Source organism: Solanum pennellii, chromosome 9 (assembly GCF_001406875.1).
Source record: "Solanum pennellii chromosome 9, SPENNV200".
NCBI classification, from domain to species: Eukaryota; Viridiplantae; Streptophyta; class Magnoliopsida; order Solanales; family Solanaceae; genus Solanum; species Solanum pennellii.
Genome location: NC_028645.1, coordinates 78525950 through 78545040, shown reverse-complemented (window position 1 = coordinate 78545040; position 19091 = coordinate 78525950). Strand labels below are relative to the sequence as shown.

The following is a 19091-nucleotide window of genomic DNA, read 5'->3' as shown; positions in this document are numbered from 1 at the left end:
TTGTTCTAAGTGGTGAGTTCTCCCTTTAATTTTGGAGTGTGCGTAATTTGCTTTACAAATCATACCATCTCATGTTGTCTCATATTCCTTCAAATATTTGAGATAAAGCCTAAATAAAGGATGTATTTGGTAGGAAAGAAATGTTTTTCTTAAAAAAATAAAATAAGTGAATATCATTATTTTTTTTTTAATGATATGCATAAAAAAAAATATTATTCTAGAAAGGGAAAAATAATAAATATACTACGAATTATCGTAAATAATATGCAAATATCCTTTGTCATACTTTTGGGACATTGGTACCCCTGCCGTCCAAAAAATAGAGTATGTATGCCCTTCACTCTAACGGAAGACTAAATAGGGACACGTGACACAATTTTATGTGTCGAAAATTTTTGGATCTGTGGATAAGATTATGACACGTGTATGTCCGTTAGTATAAAAGGTATATATACTCTAGTTTTTGGACGGCAGGGGCACCAATGTCCCAAAAGTATAACGGAGGGTATTTGCGTACCACTTAGTTCGGGGGTATATTTATCCTTTTCCCCTTTTAGAAATATTTACTTAAATGAATACATATTATCATTGCACCAAAGACATAGCTTTAGTCAAGAGTGTCCCACTTTAAATATATATATCTTTTGATTACAGAATTTTTGACATATATATAAGGTAATTTTTCGATAAAGAATGTTCAATTGAAAACCTAAAGTAGCTATAGCTCCGATCTAGATTGGCATGAAGATGATGTGTGTCGAAAACCAATTAAGATTTTACTTTTATGAGTTCAAACTCACCTATTGGGTAGTTGCTACCCCAAAATAGAGGGACTAATGAAAAAAACGAAAGACAATTAGTTTAAATTTTGAATGGCAATTCCTTACAATGCTTATGGTCAATTGATTCCTGACATATCAATTAATATTAGCAAATATCGCTTTAGTTATTGCTGTATTGTATTGGAAAAAGGAAAAAAAAAATCTACCTCTTTTGTATTTGCCTAAAATGCAAAGAACCTTTATTTTTTCTTTTAATTTTTCGAAAGTGATTTTTGCTAGAAATGTTTTGGAGACTAGCCGTTTACGTCTGATTTGAAAAAAATAATAATTTATGTTTGACCAAGATTTTAAAATTTCCGAAAGAAAAAAAAGCTATTCTTATTTTAGATTTGTGAAAAACAACTTCGGCTACTATTCTAAAATATATTTTTTTTCTAAAATTTTCGACCTATACATATCTCAACATCCCAAAATAGGTATTGCTTTAAGAAGAACTTTTAACTCACAAGAAAACTTGACCATTTTCTAAAATTGAAAGGTCACAAAATGTAAACTTTGAAATATGGGCCTCCTTATTGGGTAGCAAGAGTAGAATGGAGACCTTTAGAGTCTTTGATCAGTTTGGGCTGGACTGCACAAACACATTTTTTCACACACCCAATGCAAGTGTCATTTATGAATCCCATTTTTGGAGAGACTATTGTAATATCATTTTGATTAACTTTAACTAAAATAAACATGGGAACTACTTTACACTAACTTCATAGTGTTAAGAACTAGCTATTTCTTATCGTTACACTTTCCGAATATACAGAAATCCCACAAATTTAGTGGAATTCGAATACATCTCAAAACGTACTGATACATTGCGTTTCGATTTCAGATACATCCCTCATGTCCCAATACAATGCGTCTCAATTTTGAGTACATCATTCAACGTCCCGATCGTGGTCTCGGCTTCGAATACGTCCCTCAATGTCTCGATACACTGCGTCTCAATTTTGAGTACATCACTCAACGTCTTGATATATCTCGTAAAGTGATGTATCTGAGAATATAAGAGTAGGAAGTTTCGTGATTTTTTTATATGATGAAAAATTGTAAAGGATATGATAATTAAGTTGTGGATTTTGGATGTCCGACTAAAAACTAACAAGTTATTTGAGAATGATTTTGGAGGTGGGCTATTTTAAAGTTTTAAACTCTCTTGTCTTATAGGCAAAATTTCAACTGAATTTTCACTTCTGATTATGAAAATTTGCCTTTAAAACGATGGGGTCAAAGAATTAAGATTATATTCATGTTTGTTAATACTTATGATACCATCAAATTTGGGTAAATCTCATTTTTTAAAAAGATTTGAATTGTATATAGTGATAGAAAATTTTAACTTATGATTCCTGAAAAAAAAAACTAACTTATGATACCACATTTGACAACTAAATAATCAAATTATAATTCATGTTACATGTCAAAATGTTAATTTTTCCTCTCTGTTTTAATATTTTTGAAATTTGAGAAAAATCTGTATTTTTATTAATCAAAATATTGTAAAAAAAGAAGAAGAAGACAACAAAAGGAATAAGACGATTATGACGAGGAAAATCTTAGTAATTTAGATAGTTGTTGTCTATCTAAATTTTCACTTTGTTCGACGAGAGTTCCTAATTAGTACTTGCTCCTATCCACACATTAACATTTAGTACTTATGATAATCACAATAGATCATTGTGTTCATTTTGTAACGAAGCAAATGCATATACACCTTTTGTCCATGAGAAATACTGTAAGATGAAGAATAAAGAGAAATTTTTTTTTTGGGAAAATGGTCTGAAAAATATTTTAATTTTAGCCGAAATCGTTGTTACCATATCAAACTTTATGGAGGATCTTTTATTCTCTGCATTATTTGATAGTGTATTTTAAATGTGTATATGTGCTCACGTGAATACATTACTATTTATAATAATGCAATATTTATGATGTTAACGTGGACACATATATACCTTTAAAATATACTATTAAATAGTGCAGGAGGTAAAACTGTCATTTTCAAAATTCGATATTATTACATCAATTTCGACCAAAGTTCAAATATATCTCAGATCTTTTTCTCAAAAAGGAAATAGACTTGAATGGAGCAAGATGAGGAGGCAAGGCTCGGCCGGGCAGGACAGAACAAGGCAAAATCGAAGACATTAAATGCTACACGGGGCAGAGTTACAAAAAAAGTGTGACTTACATGGGGATTTTCTCAGGGATTAGTATGAAAATCCGCAGGAAAATTATTTTCTTACAAATTTTCATACTAATCCCAGAAAAATTATCATGTCATTCATCCTTTTCTTATAGAATAGCAAATTAAGGTTTGTCCTATTCCGTCTTGCTACATTTACACATACCTATATGCACGTTGAAGAAGACATAGATCAAACAAAAAAAACATATTCAATGAAATCTCAAAAGTGAAATTTGAGGAGGGTAGAATATACGCAGATCTTACCACTACTCGTGAAGGTATATAGACTGCTTTGGAAAGACAGGTACACAAGGTGTAAGGTAAATTAAATCATGACAAAATTCATGTCATTGAATTTCAACCCAACTTTATCATATACTAGTAATAATAATAACTTAACAAGTAGTACTAATACAAATAACATTAACTTCATCAAGAATTACAAGCTACAATCTTTGATTTGAATTCTAATCCAAACAATTAAGAGGCAGTTAAGTTAACGTAAAATGGAAATCCAGTATCTGGTAGCCATTCTTTTCCTTCAATGAAATTCCCCACAGTAAACAAACTAGCCTCAGCAGAAGTGTTAATAACCCTATAACCAGGCCATGTAACCCTAGCACTCGTATTAGAACCCGGTCCTCTGTTCATATACTCTCCATAATATAGCGTACTCAACGCGAAACTACCATTCCATTCTAAGAATCCAGCAGGATCAATCAAGCTACCAATATGCGTTAGCATAAAAACCGTCCTGGAATATTCTTTCCAGGGCCGTCCTAAGTAATTTTTAAACGTCGATTCTACTGGAATCAAGTCAGCAGCAGATGCAATTTTACCACTCAAAATTGAAATCCCAGTGTTCTGATTAGGATCTTCTCTTCCTTGTGCTGTGAATATGTTCTTTTGGTTGTCGTTTGGTTTACGAGCATATAGGTTGCAATTTTGTAACACGACTGCTGCGTTACCAAATATGAAGTCTACAGTACCATAAACATCACAATCGCGATAGAATTGTCGAAGGGAATGTACGTACAGAGTGTCTTGATATGCTACAAAGCTACATTGATAGAAAGCAGAGAGATCTGAGCCACTTCTAACTGCAACTGCTTGGTGCTTGCTTGGTCCAGCATAGTTTTCAAATGTAATACCCTTTGCTAAAAATCCATTTCCCACAACAGCTGCAGTAACAATGATAAGAGTTTTAATTTTCACTATATACATAGTCTTTCAAATTCGTAATCAGAATGCTATATATAGTCTTTCAAATTTGTAATCAGAATGCTAGCTCTGCCTCTGTATACCGTCTAAGGTCCTCACATTTTGAACGTCGCAGCGTTTAAAATATTTAAGTGGAGAACATGAATTCACATCTATATATCTCCTACTGCAATGCTGCAATTTGTGTTCCCATTTTAGAATTTTCTTACCGACATAATCAATCAAATATTTCATACCTTTAATTATGGCAACTTTTTCAATGATTATAAAATATCGTCTAACCTTGACTTTAAGATGTAAGTTTTTACAAATAAAAAGATTCTCTCTTTCAATTTACGTAAGTAATATATATTTGTTGATTATAAATTATTTATTAAAGATAAAATAAATATAAAAATATATTATTATTTTATATACTATATTATTATTTATCAAAAATAAAAGCAAGTCGTATAAAGTTTGACACAAGTACAATTATGAGAAGCTATATAAAGAATAGATTTTTTTGTCCAATACATACAAAAATGAGATTTGAAGCCATAGCTTTAGTAAGTATATATTTATGTAGAACACGTGACACTACAGGGAACGCGTCAACATCAAGATCTCGAGTACATCTACTCACGAGGACCTATAGTTCTTTTTTATTTGATTTTAATATTTATAATAACTAAATTTAATATTTTATCAAAATTTTTTTTCTTTAAAATAAAATTTTTATACATAAAGGATTCGAACCAGAAATCTACAATTAAGATGTAAGAAATATTTACTACTCTACCACGATCTTGGCAATGACTTTTAAGTCAAAATGAGAGTTCACTATTTATTCAAGTTATTTCCGGTATTGCACTTTTTATGTCAAAATTTTAAAAGATTCAAATTAAATCAACTCACATTTACACTATGTTAAGATTATTGTTATTCATTGTATTGTATTATATCGCTACTATATTTACAACATTTGTTTTGGTTGTTACTTAAAATATGTTGTATTGTATTGTTAAATTTGATTGTTACGTAACAATGAAAACCTCTATTTTATAGAACACCCAATTTGGTGTGTTCCCATTGTTACTTATTTCTTTTTCCAATTATATATTTACATAATAGTTCAAAATACTTTTTACCCTTTATCTTAATTATTTAAATTTTGTCAAACCTCCTACCCTAGAATAATTAGCATATTTTAGTAAATTTATAAATTATAATACAGTATGATACGATCAAACTAAACAATTAAAATGTTATTAAACAACAACAAACAATACAGTCTAGCCAAACATTGTATGTACCATATAATACTGTACAATATAATATAATAAATTATGAAACAATGGATAACAATGATTCAAACAAAGTGTTAAATGTTAAAAAATAGAGTAAATAGTAAAAATAAAAGTTGAAGTTAATTTATTAAACTTTTTCAATTTTTCTTTTTTTTGACAATTTATAATTTTGTTTAGCACTTTATAAAAGTTAAGGTAATATATAAATTGATAAAGAGGATATATTATACTTCTAGAAGAAATACTGGTTAAAGTTATGGAATATTTGTTAAAAATATTAACTGTAACAGTCTTTTAACTAATCAAATCACCCGAAAAAGCAATAAATCAAAGTAAACAAGAATTAAAGAATGAAAGATACTTTGAACTTAAAATATTGATAGCAATCAAATATGACACAAATATAATGTTATCGTAAAGAGTCCGAGCAATATAGAATTTAATAGAGAAACTTAAAACTTCAAACTTACCGACAGTAGCAGATCGGAAAGTAGTCCATCCATCGACGACGCTACGATTTCCCTTTATCAACGTTTTTCCGATTCCATCTCCGAGGAACATTATCATGCTCTTCTTTTTCACTACTTCAACATATTCAAAATACGCTCCCGCCTTAATGTAAATCACAAATCTCGTTCTACTGGAATTTGGAGCTGCACTCAATGCTTCGTTAATTGTACTAAAATTACCAGTACCGTCCTTAGCAACAATCAAATCGATCTTCGTCTGATTAATCGGAGTTTGTAAAAGTGCTCTGTCTCTCCTCTTAATCCAATTGGGGAAACCGTCATGTACAACGCCATATTCCGGATAAATCTCCAGAGATTTCCTCGTCTTCAACGACGAGGATGATTTCTTCAATTTCTTCAGCATTGCCAAACAATTACTCACATGGTGAGAAATTGTATGCAGGCGACGCTGAACAAATCGTCTCAAATTCTTCGTACTACGACCAAGTCCGTCGAGGCACGTTGCTTGATTCGTCATTGCAGCACTAAGAAGAGTTTGCAAATCGTTATAGTTCTGCGAAAGAGATCTATTAGGATGAAGAGCAACCAGACTACTTTTAAGTTCAATAATAGTATTATCCAAGAGCTGAATACAATCTTCGAGAGCACGTTTTTCGTATGGCTCAAGTTTAGGCAAATCCTCACGAATATCAGTACAGTTTTTCGCAGAAGCTTTAACTTCCACAACTGTGACATTGATAGTGGAAGATATTATTTGAGAAATGGATTTTTGAGGGAGATCTGGAAGTGAAGCGAGAGTAGAGACGCAGAGCTGTTTGTAAAGTGCGTCTTCACAATGAGAATGCGCGATTTGAATGTTTTTGTGGACATGAATGTGTACTGTTTCTGAAGAGTTTTTTGAGAGAGAAGTGAAGAATGTGAGAGAGACGATAATGAAGATAGCTAAAAGAGAAAGCAGCATTGGAGTTTTCCATTGGAGACTGTACATTGTGGAAACAGAGAGTTGCAGAGCAAAATTAGAAGGAAACAGAGAAACAACTGCTCTGTATAAATAAGAGAAAGATGATACTCCCTTCCTTGTTTGAATTCGAAATTTAAAATGTATCACATAAATTTTATCGAAATTCAAAATGTTCCATATCAAAGAATAGATATTTCCTATATTTCATACTAAAATAATTTTTGAGATGTTTCAAATTATCTTAGTAAAATTTTATATAAGTTAAAATATATTATCTTTAAGAAAATATAATAACCTTCAAATCTGAACACGTCGTGTACAGTGCCACAAATTTTTAATGTCGCTATTAAAAATTTGGTTATTTGGTATATGTCGCTTATGGTTTAAAACTAAAAATGTTGACATGTTTGGTATTCAAGTAACACCGTCCTAGATAAACTCCTTTGTCTTAATTTAAAATTGAGTACGTTTGGAAAATAATTTTTTAATCTTATAACTAAAAACTAAAGATAATATAGATTAGTATAACATATCAAATATAAATATTTTGAATTGTATCATCTTAAATATGTGGTTTTATTTTTAAAGAGACTGTCATTAAAGGTAAATGAGAATGGACTGTCATTAAAGGTAAATGAGAATATTATAATTTTAAATTTACAATCCTAAATATTTATAAAAAAAAGAAAGTATTTTTTTCAAATACATTACTACAAAAAAGGGAAGATCCAAAATGTATACGACTAGTGGAGATTCATAAATTATTATAAATATATTTATCAGAGCTAAGGTTAAAAATTTGGTGTTTTAAATTTTCTTTGAACAATTAACTAATTTATTAGGGATTCATAAATTATTATAAATATATTTAATTAATTTTTAATATAAATATATAATTTACGAAAAAATTATTCAATTTATCAAATTCATTAATTCTTACCTAATTTCACCTCTTGATCAAAAGCCTCCGCCATCGATCATTAGATTGAGAGTCGAAGAAAAAGTGAATACTAGAGGTAAGTTGACGAATGTAGATAAGACCGATGTACTCTTATTTAAATTTCAAGTTTAATTTTAAATATGAGAAGAATTTTGTGCATGAGAGCGATATCCTTAAATGAGTCTTGCAATGTGTGATTTGAATTTAATTAACATTTTAACGGGATGTGATGAAAAATTTAAAAAAAAAATAAGAACAAGAATTTCACTCATTGTCAGCATATAAACTGGTCCTAAACTCTTTTGGGGAAAGAAAAAAGACACTGGTCCTAACTCTAGAAAAATTGGAGCTGTACTGTTTTAGTTCTTTTTTACGCCAAATGTTTATAAATCGTCAAGGACATTTAGAGGAGTAGAAAATGAACTCAATCATAGTAATTGCTTCCTAAATTTAACATTCACACATAAACTTAATATATTTGTAATAAAAATATAGTACTATCTAAGTAAAAGCGTCTAAATTTGATCAAATCTATAAAGGCATATTTAAAGAGAGTTTCGTGGATTCACGCAAATATACATAACCCCCTCTAGGTGTGAACCCATGTTTAAAGTATCATATAAAAATACAATAATAATTAACTGCACTTATCTAAGTAAAAATATAAAATTAAATATTATTTGTATCTTTTTTTTTTTTAGCAACACTTCTCCTAGTGGTTATCGTTAAACACTTTTGGTGTTTCAATCAATTTTTTTTTACTTTAATTTTTCAAAATTTTCAAATATGTTATATTGGAAATTCCTTTAAAAATATCATTGCAAAATTTTTATATAATTAAACCAAATGTGCATATTAAACTTTTTAAAACTAATATATATATATATATATATATATAATAATTAACGATGCAGTGTTAAAAATATAAAATATTACATTGATTAAATTTTTATTTTAAATATTTTTTTATAATAATACATTTATTCTTTTTAAAATTCTGAATACGTCTCTGGATACCGTACGTCTTCTTTACTTGCTGCTTGAGTGGCTTTACTATAGTATAAAGAGATCAAGACTAGTGATGTCGGTGAGTTTGTTTATTTATTTATTCATAGCTCACACATGACAATACTCTCATTAGATTGACAATTATGGCGTTTACTTTATTTTTTATTATTATTGGTGCTACCTTAGGTTGAATACAGCCAAAACGCGATGAAATAGCTAGAAAATGAACATCACGGCAGCTGGTTTATTATTCGAATTTAGTCAGATATTAAATATCGAATGAAAAAAAAAATTAATGTCAGATATGAATTTTCATAAGAGATTTTGATTTATCATGATTCAAAATTATTTGATTTCATTTTGGTAAAATAATGAGGAAATTTCATTAGTAATGAAAAAAAAGTCAAAGGAAATTTAGATATATTATTCAAATCAATTTTTGATATATTTAAATTTAATCTCTCATAAGATCTTCACGGAATGATTATCCATCTTTTCAAACCTCTCTACTTAAATTATTGTGCTTGTTGTGTTTTACGTAGTAATTTGTTGATATTTTTTGACTTTATACCCCATAAAATATTGATTTGGTTGAACTTGTCGATCGAGACTTTATTTAGACTCAAATGCTAGCTAATTGTGTTAATAATTAAATTTGATCAAAATATCTAACGTTCTAAGAAGAAAAGGTTTTTATTATTTTTACTTTTTCAACTAGTAGATAATTAAAGATAGATAAATGGCAGTGTCTGATTATCAAAATTAAACTATTACTCCTGTTTCATAAAACTACTCACTATACTATAAAGAAATAAAGTGTTTTTATTAACTTAATCAAAATGTCTTGAAAAATAAAGTAGTACTAGTAGTTTTTTTAATTGTTTCTTGTTTATATAAAATAAATCTAACATTTTCTTGATTACCATTTATTTTAAATCAAATAAATTTTTAAAAAACATCACTTATTATGAATTAACGCGATCCATTTTTGTACCACTAACCATGTCATTTTTCAATGGATCTCAAAATATTGTAACTAAATACCCAAATCGAAGGCTCCATACTGACAATGATACAGCTTTGGTATGGGAATTGGTTAACTATACTTATCTATCTTGCAAGAATTTATTTCTCTTCACATGTACAGTTAATTGCCTAAAATAGAACCTTAAATTAAGGTCCAAGAACATGTATTGTCTTACTTCATTTGTAATTTATAATTTTCCCATTTGGTTACATACTAAACCTTAAATCAAGATCCAAGAACATGTAATATCTTACTTTATTTGTACGTACTTTTAACTCATTTTGCTCAATTTTCACATCATAAACTAGTTTTGTGATTGAGCTTGCTAGATCATAATAGTCGATTTTAATTTATTCCACGATACATTAAAGAAAAAAGAGTTTGATTTATCCTTTTTATTTTTCGAAAAGGTTCAAATTTTATTTCATGTTATTCTATCATGGACCAAAAAGGTTCTAGTATTGTTTAAACGATAAAAATACCTCTCTCCACTAACGGTCATGTGTCCCAAGGTAGAAAAAAGATCATTGTCCAATCTCTTTGTGCCATTTTTTCCCTTGTTTTTTTTTTCTTAAAAAATTGGGGGGTAGGGGGAAGGGATGGCGGGTAAGAGGATTACGAGATGGAGAATTGAAATTTTCGCCAACAAGTGAAATTTTAGATAGTCAACTAACTGATTTATGATGTTCTGTTAAATACGTTGTTTCCTTTTGAAACGGAGTTAGTACTTCCTTTTTATAGTGGGGTTCCGAACCCACAACCCTAGTGTGGAAAATATTTCCACGGTTTCTTACTTATCATTGATTCAACATTCAATTTTGATAAAGGGTTCATAAGTTAATATACATATATATTTATTTAATTTGTTGTTACAAATATAGGGTCAACATAAAAGCTACTGAGTTAATCCGAATCCACAAACCCTTACTTAGCTCCGTCTCTGATTCATTTCAAATGTCATAAAAAATATTATCTAGTCTCTATCTTAATTCTACCTGTCTATTAATACAAATAGTGTTGATATGATACAAGAATATTTGGATTTTATTTAGAGAATTTAAGGAAATTAGTCCATAAATTATATTTTTAATCCTCGTATTACTACTTCATCAATTTTTAATTAGATGGTTGAAGGATTATTAATATATAAACTCTTAACTGTTTGTTTAAATTTTCGCATCAAATCTGAAAAAGAGGAAGTGTATTATATAAACTGGGAATAATATGAGCAAATAATTAATGAGGCTTTTAAGTATCCAGTACAGGCTAAGCAACTCCATGAAAATAATTAGTATTAATTAATCAGATTAAGCTAAACTATAAAAGCAGGGCGGATCTAGATGACCGAAGGTGTTCACTCGAACTCCCTAAAAACAATTTATATTATATGTGTAATTTATATTTTTTTTAGCATTATAATCATTAAACACAAAATTAGAAGTTGACTCAGTGATTTAGAAAATTCAAATTTTTTTTGAAGTCTAAATCTTAGGCACTATATTTATTTTTCGAATCTCCGCATAAGATTTAAGGTCACTTCTTCAATTTATTGATTTTATTCTGTGTCTGGCCAACAAAAACATATCCCTCCCAAAATGCATATTTTCCAAAATAAAAAATAATAAGATTTGCTATTTATTTCTTATGTCCAAATATAAATTATTTTAACTAACTGAATTTGAAGTTTTTCTTTTATGTAGAAAAAGAAGTCGTTTGTTATTTATTTTTAAAAAAAAAATTGAATTGGTGGAATATAAATTAATTATTAGATATTTCAAAAAGATAAAAGAGTATTTTAGACAATTACTCTTATGATGATTAAGGCTATAAAATGTATATTTTATTTGGTGTACAAAAAACATTAAAAGATAATAATTCGATTCAAACTTATATGATGGTATTTTAGTAAGCACCAAGTTTAGAATACATTTTAAATAATAATTAAAATGTGTGATCTAAATAAGATATAATTATCTATTTGTAAAATAGCTTATTAAGAGTAAAATTACAAAAATCATAATATACTTTCAATGAGTAAGTATGATAATTATTTATTGGGAAAATGCACAAGTACCTCCCTAGAATATGATTGAAATTTCAGAGATACATCTTAACTATTTTAAGATCCTATCACCTCATGAATTTTATTTTTTTTAATTTTGTGCACCCTTTTTACTTACTTGACACCCAAATATCTCCCACGCGTCTCAATTGCGTGAGTCACAGAGTGTGTCACGTAAGACAAACGTGTATAAAATTACAAAAAAATAAGTTCAAGGTGTATATTTTCCTGTCATTGAGGTTCTGGAATCGTAATTAGGAGACCAAAGTACTAAATTCTCATTTGCACATTAATTGTTGATAAATAAATCACTTTTATATCAGACTTCTGTGCTTGCCCGATTAAATTTTTAACGGTAACTTAAGAATAAAATAACTTTTTTTAAAAAAAAAAAAAATGTTCTCAGGTTCTGCATGTTGTTTTTTTTCAAAAATTAGTTTTTTTTTTTCAAATAATAATAATATACTCTGATTATTTATTTGCCCCAAGTTATAATTTCATCAAGTTGGTTATAATGTATTAGAAGTTTCAGTATGTTGTCTTTTTCATAATATATGAAATTGTTGAGGATCCTATCAATTGTATTAAGACAAGAAATATTGGGTTTAACGTATACGATAAGTATCGCCAAAGATTATGGTACGATGATAACTAACTATTCTTTCATTCATAATAATGAATCTCAGGTTTAGATCTAAAAAAGAAGAGTCATACTATGGTAACTAACTATTCTTTCATTCATAATAATAAATCTCAGGTTCAGACCTAAAAAAGAGGAGTCATTTTTAACTTAAATTTTTTTTTTCTTAAACTATGATATGTATTTTTCGACGTGAAATCAAATTAATAAAATCTCAAAACAAATATAAAACATTAGATATGAAATAAAAGGAAATTCCAAGATAGCAAGTAACCCTTGACATTTAGAGATGTTTTAAACACAATACGTTTTATCCCCACTATGTTATTTCCCTTCCTTTTTCAATTTCCTCGTAGAATTGTTTTTTTTTTTTTTTTGAAAAAAGAAATTTTTACACTACACAATAATCCAACAAAACTCATAATAAAAATAAGAAAGAATTTAGTAAATAATTAAGATATGAAACATAATAGGCTTCCTTAGCTAGAGTTTGTCTATATACGTAGTGTAGCTGCAATTTTAATGACTAAACTGAATAACGTTTGTATAATCCAATTTTTTAAAATTTGATTATACAATTTGTTTATTAAGTTTCCTTAAATGATGAAGCAATTTCAATTATAAAAAAGGAAAGTGTTATATCTAATTTGAATTCATTACCTTATATAAAAAATAATACTTATTTTATATAACAATTTGTATATGTATTATATAATTGAATTGAGATTCCAAAGAAAAAATGTAGTTGAAGTATATGAGTCTGTACAAAGTACAATATGATGTATATCAATTTGTGTATGTTTATGAACAAATTGTATATTATAGTTTTTGTATAAATTAAGTTGTTTAAATCAAACTCATAGTTAGGTATATTTTAGTTTTTGTATAAATTGAGTTGTATATTATAGTTACGCATATCATACTTGTATTTGTACTTAAAGTATATAAAGCATACTTGTACGTGTCTTAAAATTACGAAAAACAACATAAATATACGCAGATAAAATATCCAATAAATTTAGTTTTATATATAATTATGCAATATTGGACTTGCGTAACTATGATTTTCAAAATGGATGAATGGAATTTTTAAAATTTGAATTTGAATTTGGTTAAGTTATTTAAGGGGAAGTAAGAAATTTTGAGGAGTTATATTAGTGTGTACGATAAAAGAGAATGTGTTATGATTTGTATTAAAGAAGATAAAAGAGAAACTACGTTTTTATACAAAACATGGGATTCATATAGTCATTTTCCTTAAAAAATAACTTCAACTTTTTACATATTTACCCACCAGTATATTATGTATAATTACTGTATAATTCAGTAATCAGTGTGTAACATACTAACTGTACACTAATATATGTTTAATATATACTTATTATACACAAAATATACATCGATTACAAGTACAAACTAGTATTATATTGGGGTGGTCCATTGTGGTCCATGTTAAGCCTGACTTGGATGGATCAAACTTCAAAGTGAGACCAACATACGAACTTAAGCGTGACATTCATTTCTTTTTCACTAAAGCAAGCAGCATGTTGTGGCCCATCTTTTTATGGGCCTTATCTTTATCATCAAAAAATGCAAACATCACAAATAGTGGTGGAGAATTTTCGCAAATAGCCACTATAATAATTTCTTTATTTGGTTTTCAATTCGGTGTTCGAATTTCGCATTAGAGCTTCGATTGAATTGGATTGCGCACTGCAGGGCTGATTCGAGAATGAAGCTCCCAACAAGATTTTCTCTATACCTAGAGTTCGAACCTGAAACCTCTAGTTAAGGGTGAAACACTTCCACCAGTGCATCACAACCCATGTTGGTCACTATAATAAACTTAATTATGGTTCATAGCTAAGTTTGTATGATTACGTGCTATAGCTACAGTTTAAGCTTGTCTCATTTGTATAATTTGTGGGTGAGTTTGTATAATTGAGACATTTTTGTATAAACTCGAAAAAATGAATTTACATAATCACAAACATCTAAACTTTAAACAGTTATACAAATTAAGTTATACATAATTACATTATATAAAGTTATAAAAAAATTATATTATACAAATCTGAATTATATAAACGTGTCAATTATACAAACTTGAAACTTAGCCCACCTTATTATCAGTGACGTTGGTCACGAGTGGTAACTACTAAAATTATAATTACGATGACTAATTAGCTAGTAAATGTTTGTTTAACCATGTAATTTTCTTATATTTCGAGCAACTTTCACATATAGTAAACACAAAATTCATATTTGTATGCTATAGCAAAGTTTGTATAATTGCTCTTCATAGCAAACATAAATATGTATATTTCGCTATACATATCCAAAAAAACACAGTTGTATAATTCGCTATATGTATACAAAGAAAGCAATTGTATAATTCACTATACATATACAAAAGAAAGCAGTTGTATACAAAAGATCAAATGTATAATACGCGTATGTATAAAATGAGATAGAGAGAAAGGCAAAAGAAAACTGAGCGGGGGAATATTTGTATTGTATAATTATAAGTGTATAAGACGAAGATATATGTATTTTTCTAGCTTTATACAAACAGAAACACGATTTATACATTTCGTTTCTGTTTGTATAAGCGAGAGAGCCGAGGGTGACAAACGAGATTTGGGAGAATAGCAAGCGAGATGTGAGAGAGGGGAACAAAAATATATGTATTTATACAATTTCCTCTCGCTTTATACAAACACAAAAACATTTTCTACATTTGTGTTTGTATAAAAAGCGAGAGAGACTGCCACCCAAACAAGAGTGGCGAGCGAGATTCCACCAGGGAGAGTGGTGAAAATAGCAATAGTTTACTTTATAGTATAATTAAATCAAAGTATATTTATAGCAATTAAATAAAATTAATAATTTGCTATTATATATAATTTTTCCTATTTCTTACCATCAGGATGAATCGCCATAATTTTTTTTTTGACATTTATGACAATTTGTTAGGATTTGACACCATCGCACCAGCATAATTTTACTTTAGAATTGATCTTAAGATCAAATCCAAACTACTTCACTTATGATATACACCTTTTTAATACTCTCCCCATCCCAATTATATATTACTTATTTTTAGTTAATCCCGAAAAGAATGATAACTTTTTTACATTTAGTTATAAATTTAGTTTTAAAATACCCATTTATCTTTAATAAAATAATTTTATAGCTATAAAAACATCGATGACTTATTTTACATCAGAAATATAAAAAATAAATTTTCTTTTTTAAAATTCATATTAAATCAAACAAACTTATGTAAATTAACACAGAAGACGCAGCAATTTCAACAATTTCCAATAGTTTGATTCAACTTAAACGTTCAAAAATGTTTTTAATGTTATTTTCAAACCCAATGTACAAATCAAATAATGGTGTTTTCAAAATTCTCCAATGAAAGAAATTCAAATTATTAGGTATAGACATGAGTATAATAGAATGTTATCCACTCAAAAAATAAACGCCAGTCCTTAAAAGAAATTATCATGTAAAATCTATTAAGAAAAAACCTATAGTAATTAGTTTTATATGAGGGCAAAGTAGTTTGATAACTATATCCTATCATATTCCTGACCAATTAGTTTGAAAATAATTAGTCTTTGGCTCTTTGCCAATGGTATGCATAGTATTTTGTGTAATGTAGTAACAATATTTAACAAAGTGAATAAACAAAAATATATTATAATATGACTCATTACTAATTAAAAGTGCTTTGAAGTACGACACAATACTTATTACTAATTAATAAGCGCTTTGAAGTAGGATACAATACTTATAAGCGGTTTGAAGCAGATAGTTATCTTTCGATATCTCCTCTTTTAATTCTTTGTTTCAATTATTTTTGTTTTGTCTGTTATATATCTTAAAATGAAAAATGGTTAAAATTATTCTTAAACTATGCAAAATTGAATAAAAGTACCATCAGTTGATAGTTAGGTCTAAAATTACCCCTACCATCTATCATTTGATTAAACAATACCCAAATTGATCCCGCCATGAACTCTAATTGGTTCATGAAAATAGTCAAAATCACCCTTAACTTAACAAAATGGATCAAAATTATCCAAAGTTACTAGTTTGATCTAAAACTGACTCTACCATCTATACCGTAATTTAAAGAGACCTTTATTAATCTCAACATAAATTCGAATTAATCTAGTAAACTAATCATGCTCCTACTCACAAAAACAAATATTAAACAAACATCCCATCTCAATTAATCACCGAAAATTAATCCGCGTAAGACCAAGTCTTGAGAATTATTTTTGCTTGTCTTTTGTCTTTTTTATCCACCCCACCCCACCCCCATGAGATTCATAAATCAAAGATACTAAGACTTTTTTGCTTATGGAAATAGACATCCTTGCTTCTCAATTCCCCAACATTCAATTTTTGGGTTAGATTACACCCTGTAATAGATCTTTATTTTGACTAAATATGCATATATAATTAATGGAAAAAATTATTTAAATGCATAATTTATTTTATCATATTCTCTAAAATTTCTTAGTATTTGATAAAAAAATTGTAAAAAATCTCACTCTCTCCTATCCTCAAATACATCACTGTATCAATGTATTGATCGGATACATCATTTTACGCAATGTATCGGGACGTACACGATGTATCGAAATGTTGACTAATACATTCAAAATCGAGAAGCGATATACCAGGAAGTTGATAAATGTATTCAAAACTGAGACGCGATATATCGAAGCATTTTGGAATATATCCGGATTTCACCAAACTTTAGGGATTTTTTATAATTTGAAAAAGAATAGGAAAAAAATGTAATTAGCTCTTTAACACTATGCAATTTGTATAAATTTTCATAATTGATTCATTTTGATCTCTTTCCTATCATCATATTACTTCTTTAAGTCAGATATGAATAAACCTCAATCTATACAAACATCTCGTTTGTGAGTATTTAAATTTAATCAAATTCTAATATAAATATCGAACACCATATAAAAGATTAGCAAGTTGCCAAGTTGAATACTTGTTTAATATTCGTGAACTTTTGTTATAATGCTTAAGTACGTACGTTTCCTTGAGCTTAGCATGCGGAGGAGTTTTAGTTAATGAATCATTTATTGGACCAAGGTTATATTTGAAAAACAATAATTAATACCTCTTGGATTTATAAAATTAAACTTATTTTAGACTCAATTTGTTTGTCCGTAAGGGGTTGTTTGGTAGGACACACGTATTACAGAAAATAATTAGTATCAGTTTTGGAATTATTTATTCTTGTTTGGTAGATAACATTAAAAGTATATATACATCATTTTTTTTAATTAGTAGTAGCTTGTTTGAATCAAATTTTCAGTATATGGTTAAAGATTTTAACTGTCTCTCAAAATTATTTTTACATTTTTTTCACCATGTTTGTGGAGGTTATCGTTATAGCAAATACTTTTTTAAAAGGCACAATACATTGATATGCCCATTAACTTGGCATTAGCTTACATTTATGTCCAACTTTTGTTGTTCACCAGTAGATAATTAAACTTGTATAAAGTTAAATAAATAGACACATGCATCCTATGTGTCATTCTATATGGGAATTTTCATCCTATGTTTCAAGGTCACGAGTCTTAAAGCAGATAAATCGCTCATTTTGTCGATTTTTGTATTATATGATCCACCATTTTTTTGTGATCCGGCATTTCGACATCATTTTTATCGAAAATTTATATGAATGTCCATTAAGACTTTATATATGAGCCAGTTGGTCACCACGATCAAAATGATCCATTTTCAAAGGCAAACGAGCCCAGAGCAGGTAAATCCCCCATTTTATCGATTATCGTGTGCTATAGCCCACTATCTTTTTTGATGATCCGAAATTTCGACATTATTTTTGCCAAAAAATTACATGGACACATGTTAAGACCTAATCTATGGAGTCAATTGGTCACCACGATCAAAACGACCCATTTTCAAAGTTAAACGAGTCCTAGAGCGGGTAAAACCCCCTATTTTACCGATTTTCATATGTTATAGTCTCTGGGATTTTTGGTGATACAAAATTTCGTGATCAATTTTGCCAAAAATTTACATGGAGACCCGTTAAGACCTTATCTATGGAGTCAGTTGGTCACCAAGGCCAAAACGACTCATTTTCAAGGTTATACGAGCCCAAAATAGGTAAACCCCGCATTTTATAGATTTTTGTGTGCTATTGTCCATCCTTTTTTTTGGTGATTTGGAATTTGATTGTCACTTTGCGAAAAATTTACATGGACATTCGTTAAGACCTTATCTATGTAGAAAGTTTGTCACCATGGCCAAAACGACTCATTTTCAGGTCAAACAAGCCCCAAAGTAGGTAAATCTCCCATTTTATCGATTTTTCTGTGCTATAATAATCCACCATCATTTATGGTGATCCGAAATTCCGACATCATTTTAGCCAAAAA

At 28.6% G+C, this 19091-nt stretch overlaps 1 protein-coding gene across 1 annotated transcript; it reads right to left on the bottom strand.

Annotated features, from left to right (window-relative positions):
- Nucleotides 1-3368: 3368 nt before the first annotated feature.
- On the bottom strand, nucleotides 3369-7120 carry LOC107031463 (pectinesterase-like). The gene is made up of 2 exons (XM_015232851.2): nucleotides 6002-7120; nucleotides 3369-4202 (listed from the first exon to the last, which is right to left on the bottom strand). Exons 1-2 carry the CDS (start codon nucleotides 6987-6989, stop codon nucleotides 3502-3504), a joined length of 1689 nt encoding a protein of 562 aa, XP_015088337.1. The 5' UTR covers nucleotides 6990-7120; the 3' UTR covers nucleotides 3369-3501.
- Between the last annotated feature and the right edge of the window lie 11971 nt (nucleotides 7121-19091).